Consider the following 7,584-nt stretch of genomic DNA (forward strand, 5'->3'; position numbering starts at 1 on the left):
GGAGGCTTCATGCTCATCACTCAATTATTCATTAAACTCTTTGATCCTGTGAATATTCTGGCTTCCACTTTAAAAGATAAGATCTTAGCCGACTGAGATACACTAACCATACTGATCAAAGGTTTATTTGAATTCAGGCCTGAAGAACCATACTATATCCAGAAATCAACTCAAATGTCTTGAAGTAAAATTTCCAAGGCATCAATATCCATGCAGGAAGGTTATTTTACAAATGCACTCTTTACATTTTACAGCCGCATTATATGATTTGAAGAGAAAAAGAGTTTACTTTTAAATTAAAATATGCATAAAACTGATATTTTCACATGGAATTAGATTCAACTACTTAAACAACCTTTAAAATGGCTTTTGATTCTACATTATCATGTTATTCACTCTTCCAGTTATTTCTAAATACAGTTTTATTTAAAAAATCTTAATTAGAAGTTCATTCATTAAGTATAGTTAGTAAATTGCTTGATGAGTAATAAAAACTAAAATTTTGGGTTTTTAGAAAAGAAAATTTTTAAAAGTTCTACTATATTTCATTTTTTTCCCCATATATTTAACTCTATAAAATAGTTAGCTACTAAATTTTACAGTAACACATAACAATGAAACAAAAAGTTATAGAGAAATAGGTTATTTTTCCTTCAAATTTTTAACAGATTACTTTCTAATGAATAAAAGCATTTTTGTATAGGCAGCACAATGGAACATATATAATGAATTACTAATCAGTTTTAACAAGCAAGTAATTGGGTTTACATGAATGTTGATAGCAAACCATATGATAAATATTTTAAAGAAATAGTAAATTAGTATGTGCTGAGTAGATGCTTTACTTATAAATCATTATTCTTGTTTGTATTTATTTAGTAAGAGAATATCAAACAAAAATGACAGCAATCAATCCTGAAAATGTAACATTTCTAGTGAAGCAATTTGATGATAATTTACCACGTCAAAAACCATCACAAGGTAAAAAAAATTATAAATACCTTAAACTTTAATTCTTTTTATTAAACTTGTCACGTACTAAGATGATAATAATTATATCACAGCAAACTATAAACAAGGTGTGTCATAGTAACACTAAAATGATAATGGCTCCATTTGACCACCAGAGGCCTGAATCTCCAGGTCTTAGATTTACATAAAATATTTACTTGATTGGTTGTTTGATAATTACTTATAATTACTTATAACTTCTATGATAGCATAAATGTATGCATGTCAAGAAAAATACTTTGGTGCATTCATTAGCGAAAGTAGTTGATAGATTTTTGTAAAATTGATACTGGACTATTTTTACACTAGTTTTAGGTCAAATCGGATGATCCGTTATCATATGAAAACAAGTATCAAAAAAATTAAGTTTGCTCATTGGTTAAAGTATAACACGAATTTGATGAAATTTGCTAAGTACCAGCCTACCAAATCCCTTAAATTGGGTTAACCATAGTAGATATTATGCCTTTTTTTTACTTCAGAAGAAACAAGGAACCAAAGTTTTTTTTTATATATATTTAAGGGAATGATCATAGAACTGATAGTAAATGGTTTTCTTAAGAAAAAATTATGTTGTACTAAATACAAAACTTTCCTACTTTCACTTGTTTGGAAGAAAAAAGAAATACTAACACCAATCATTAATTTGATAAAATATTAAAGAAAGTGGTATGAAGAATATTTGGATAAGAATAATTACGTTTAAGTAGCCATTCAATTATTAAAAGCAGAAAATTTAAATATCATTAATATTCTTGAAGATATATTAACAATGAGGGAGCTAATTGATCTAATTTCACTATTAAATCACTGTATTTATACTTTAATTCATTATATGATATCAGGATCATTCCATAGGAAGTCACCTATTGATTAGACCTCTACGTCTCAAATTTTCATATTTGTGAATTTGCAATAAAAACTAAGTACATTACTAACATATTTTTTCACATGAGTAGCTTTTTAATATTATTTTTTCAAAAAACTAAATTTCAATTGCTTCTAAATTTACCAAGGATTATGCTAGATTGATGTTTTAAAGCTTATTGCATGTTTTTAAATAAACTATTGTTAGTCCTTATGAAAACCACACAAATACCATTTTTTATTTTTTAAATATTTGTTATTTCAAAATCTGGCATGAATCTAATGAATATTATATTGATTAGATTCATGCCAGATTTCAATATGGAGAAATGATAGAATAACAAGTAAATATAATTTAGATGTTATGTTGAGCAGGTGCTTTAATTCATTATACAACAAGAAAGAGTAACCAAACTATTACTTTAAATTTAGCCCATTTTTTGATAAATCATTTATTAAATAATATGAAGCACATTTCTTGCTAAAATGAATCAATCATTGATAAAAAATATTGCTTTTTGGAGAAAAACAAGTCAAAATTTTATTTATTACTATCATTTAGGGGATACTGCTGTTACAATCATTTAAGTTTTCATTTCATCTAGATAATTTTTTTTTTTAAATTTTTAAGTAAGTATAATGACTGTATAATTGCTTAGTTAGAGAGTGTTACCTTTATATTTTGTAAGAAATTTATTTTAATTATTTTTCTACAAGTTAATAATTGAATGAAAAATGTGATATTACAAAAACACTATTTTTTTCTAATTTTTTAAATAAAAGCAATATCATTTGGGAATAATAAAAGTAAAATTTATTCAGAAATATTGAAATATAGAGAACTAGGTACTTATTCAATAAAAATGGTTAAGAAGCTATACTGACCTATACACTTGGCTATATGACAAAATATTTCCTAAAACAATTTGTTAGAATTTGAAAATTAAGGAAATCCTTTCTCTTAAAAATAGTTCTGCCAGAATAACATTTTTTCTAACAAGATAAATATATAAAGCTAAAATTTAAAAAAACTTGGATTCCAATTTCAGTAAGAGAGATTTAAATTTCAACAAACCGTTTAAATTTCACTAAACGGTGGATGCTAGTGAAAGTTATAGGAAAACAAAGTAAAAAGCAATAAAATCTGTGTCGAATAAATACTATAACTCAATAGTTTGGTCAAGCATGACGTCACTACTGCCTAGTTGAACTCATTCCCCAAACAAGTTTTGTTCAATATCTTTTTTTTTTTACTTATAAAGTAACAAGTGTATTATACACATTTCAATTGTTTTTAATGTGTTTTATTGGATATTTAGGTTATTTCAATTTTTTAAATGATCTATGTATGGAAGAAGTTGATACCCATTTGCTTAACTATTTGTGTATCAGTAAATTTTTCTTTTTGGAGTTTAAGAATTGAAATTGGCTCTCAATTTTATAATATAAGTTACATAATTAATTGTCTGATTTCACTTTTTAAAAAAGATTTATTTTCACATATACAATACAATTAATCAAACAGAATAATAAGTAATGAGCAAGAACTAGATGCGAAGATGACTGCTGCTCGATGGCTGAATGGCCATCCCATATATACCTTTAGTTTAGCTGGAGTCAACAATACTCCATTTTATAATGTTTTCATTACTTAACTTGGAAGTGAAAAGAAAAAAAATGACTTTTGATTGATTAATGTGGATTTTAAAACATGAAGTTTATGGAATTCACCTCCAAGGTACAATGGTGTGCCCTCCCTCAGAAAATTTCTGGTTGTGAGAAAACCCTTTAATGATATTTTTAGTATTAGTCAATATCTACGCTAAATTGTTAATTAATTATGAATACTTTAATCTGAAACAAATCATTAGTGAAAAGGACAAGTAGGATTTTAACAATAATTTTGTTTAATAGATTTCAACAGTCCTTACAATGACAAAGTTCTGTGTGGAAACTGGCAAGAAAATCTCCGTTCGTATGTACGGCGTATTTATCCGATGGCGAGCGAGTACATGAAGGAATATTATCACCCATCTGTCCATGCATTATCAAAGGAGCACTACTACGATAACAAACTAAAAGGCTGGGTATAATGGTGTTTGATATGGATAACCTTTTTTCCGATAAACAACAATTCTATATTGCTTGTTCTCCCAGGGCACGGACTGGCACACGGTTAACGATCAAGGACTACCAGAGGAATACCTTAACAATTTCTCCACCCTCTACGACCTCGCCTACAATGGTTCCTGTCCCAAAGTCGTCAACAAACCTTGGAGGAAGTTCCATGGGGCATTTGCAGAATATAGGCCACAGCAAGACATGATGAATAATTTTGTACGTAATTTAAAAAAAAGAAAAAAGTATATTAGATGTTAAATATTTCGAGCTTCACGTTTCATATATTGCCGACTTGGACAGAACTCGATACCAATCCTTCCATGATAAACTTCCCACCAACCCAAACCCCCTTCTCCTTCATTACTTGATAATCCTTTTTGAAGTCTGAAAGAAGATGGCCTCGAGTTCTTCTCCTCTAAAAATGTTATTGGAGTTACACCATTGGTTAGATTCCTCACATGTCGGTATCATGCCATTGCAATATATCTCACCTCACATATACTTATTATATATATTTAATACAGTAAATATCAAGAAATATATTAAATTAAAAAAAATATTTCGACAACATTCATTTGCTGGGAGACATACCTGTTAAAGCCCAAAGTGTCATTTATTTTAAATTTTACTTTATTTCTATTTCTTTTAACTACAAGTTAATTTTTTATTTACTTCCAATTGGTGTTTTATTTTTTTTGCTAATCATAAGTTAATTTCCTTTTTTAATAACCATTTAGCCTTTATATTTTTTGTAATTAAAATTAAATTAGAATTTATAACGTAAATATAGTTAAGGAGGTTTGTTGTGATAAGCGTGTAATACAAATACATTGCTGCGGTTCGTCACATTCAACAACATTGCAGGCTGCAATGGGATTACGGCATGTATACGGGGACTGATAAGGGAGTCTACAGTCCGCTGGCTAGAGAATAGAGTCTAGAGTCTGCTGTCAGTACTGGCAAAGTTTGGAACGTCTCGTTCTCACCCTCGACTCAAGATTCTCTTATTAACACCGACTTGACCCTCAGCGGCTCATCGAAAGTAGCCATCTCGGATGAGAGATATTATACTTGGAAGTTTATGCGCATATCGACCCCCTACTGTGAGTGACTTTTTTCTCCCACTCTTTCACCGAACTTCATATTTTTTTTAATTTGTTTCTAATCTACTCATTATTTCTTGTGTAAAGAAAATTGATTTGTTTTTTTGTTTATAGATATATATCGAAATATTTTCTCTTTTTACTTCACAATTAACTCTTTTTATTTTTTTGTAACAACAAGCAACAATTCATTTTTTATTTCTTTATATTTTAATTTAATTAAATTTGTATATCAGTTGAAAGGTTTTTTTTATTCTCTAATTTTTCTTTATTATTTTTATGATTCATTTCAGGTCCTCCGTTTTTTATTTTATCACCCGAACCAGCGAACAATTATTTCTCTGGGGAAGAGGTAGGTTTTTTCATTTACGAAACGCCCCTCGCCCCAACAGTTATGCCCAGTTATCTTTGGCTAGAGCAAATAACAAAAAAAAAAGGATTTAATCTTATCAAGACCCTTTCATTTAAAACTAACTGATCAAGAGTAGTGTCCAAAGACTGTATGAAATGAAAAGAGTCCATATTTCCAACCATGGTTCTGTTTCCTAGTGACAATAACTAACTAAACTGTTGTTTAAGGCAGCAAGGACGTATTTTAGATAAGAATCCTAGCTCTCGCACATCCTCAAAGGGCATGGGGGGTTTCCGTAGCTTACAGGCACATGACAAGGCCATCGAACCCCTATGCCCGCTATTCCAAGGTTTTGAGGGAAACAGAGTTGAGTTCCTGTGTTGTATCTCATATCTAATAAAAGCAACAACCCACACCAACATTTAGGAATGCGACTTATTTTGAACAATATTTTGATGTAAATTCATTGATATTTTTTAAATTTATTTATAAAGAAAAGAGAAAACATAAAATAAATCATCATGAACTAACAAGAAGTCGAGGAAGCACTCAAGTAACATAAACAAACGCAATTAACTTGCTATAAATGGGTTTAATAGTTTATGAGTAATTAATTAAAACATGTCTTGGGCTAAGGTGGACTTCATGCCCTCTATGGTATTTATAAAGCTCCTAAGAATTTAGCTTTTCCTAAGGAAGCCGCCGGACATTAATTACTATGAAAAAGACCACAAACCCTTTTAGTACAATAATCATAATATAATAATAAATATTATAATTCACCTTCAGAACTAGTCTAGAAAAATTTGTAAAATTCTACTTGAAGGGTTTTTACGAAAAAAAAAATGGATGTAGATCTACTTTGTTTCTAGTACAAGAGCCCAAGAGGAGAAAAAAATGCAGTTATTTCACCCTCATTTTTCAGTAGGTAGAAGGAATAAAAAATGACAGCTGTTTCAAAAGTTAAAAAAAAATTTTATTTATCCATTTATTGTTATTTACAACTGTATACATATATACACATGATACAAACATGTGGAGAATCTACCAATTGATAGAACTCCAAAAACATTTCTAAAGGAGAAGATCTCGAGGCCATCTTCTTTTCAGAAGCCTAGGAGGATTATTAGGTAGTGAAGGAGAAGCCAGGTTAGAAACGAGTTGGTTTGGGAAGTTTATTATGGATGGATTGGTATCTGGTTCTGGCCAAATCGGCAACATAGGGGACATTGATTTCCTAATGGATGATTTGATTTGTGACAAAGTAAGGAGCATTAAGGATTTACGAAGGATTTTGGACTGTGAGGATTGGATTCGAGAGGAATTAGATGGTTTAGTGAAGTCCCATAGCTCAACTCCGTATGTCCAAATAGGCCTTATAATAGTCTTGTAGATCAGTCTTTTGTAATGGATTGGAAGTTTGGACCGTTTGTCTAGTAAATTTTGTAATAGTCGGAATCGACGAGCAGTTTCCGGTCTTTTCAGTCTTGTATGAGGATTCCATGTCAGTCTTTTGTCCAGATTTAGTCCTAAGTAACGGATCTGTTCAACAGGAATAATTAGGAAGGGTAAATGTGATTTGGTGGGATTTATTGGAATTTATTTTAATCCTCCAGTTTTGGCACTATTTTTGAAGGGTGGTGTAAAAAAAAAAATTAACAACAGTAGAAAACCTAAAACAACAAACCAACACTAGGAACATAAAACCTAAGACCAACAACACTAGAAAACCTAAGAGAACATTTAAAGTAAAGTAAATTTGGTAAAAGATGAGCTCTAATAGAGCTACTTACGTTCAATAATTCTTGAGATATATATTTTTTAAAAAGCAACTAGTAGTACTTATAGCATATTATAACAGGTATATTTTATATCCAAGAGTCCTCGCCCATTTCCATCATACTGGCCCCTCCACTTCCATTTAAAGTTAATTTTCCAGTCGTTTTTTGATTTAGTACTTTATATTTCTCATATTTCGAAAAAATAGTGTCTCTTTCACAGGTCATTTTTTTTTTTGTTCAAACAATAAACTTTTCCTTAAATACATTCTTTTCTGATGATAATTGTACAAAACAACTTCAACTGAAATTCGAAGTGCAATTCTCAAGCTTTTTTTTTATTTAAATATAT

General features: G+C 29.8%; 1 protein-coding gene across 1 annotated transcript in view; it reads left to right on the forward strand.

Moving 5' to 3' along the window:
• The first annotated feature begins 795 nt into the window (after positions 1-795).
• The window catches only part of LOC106678362 (uncharacterized), a 10,614-nt gene continuing 3,825 nt past the window's right edge, over positions 796-7,584 (forward strand). The window contains exons 1-3 of the mRNA XM_014416830.2: positions 796-981; positions 3,793-3,965; positions 4,036-4,215. Of these exons, the coding sequence (XP_014272316.1) occupies positions 900-981; positions 3,793-3,965; positions 4,036-4,215 (435 nt within the window). The 5' untranslated portion in view covers positions 796-899. The remainder of the gene's footprint in view (positions 982-3,792; positions 3,966-4,035; positions 4,216-7,584) is intronic.

Source organism: Halyomorpha halys, unplaced genomic scaffold (assembly GCF_000696795.3).
Source record: "Halyomorpha halys isolate HHAL.00 unplaced genomic scaffold, Hhal_1.1 Scaffold135.1, whole genome shotgun sequence".
Classification (NCBI taxonomy): domain Eukaryota; kingdom Metazoa; phylum Arthropoda; class Insecta; order Hemiptera; family Pentatomidae; genus Halyomorpha; species Halyomorpha halys.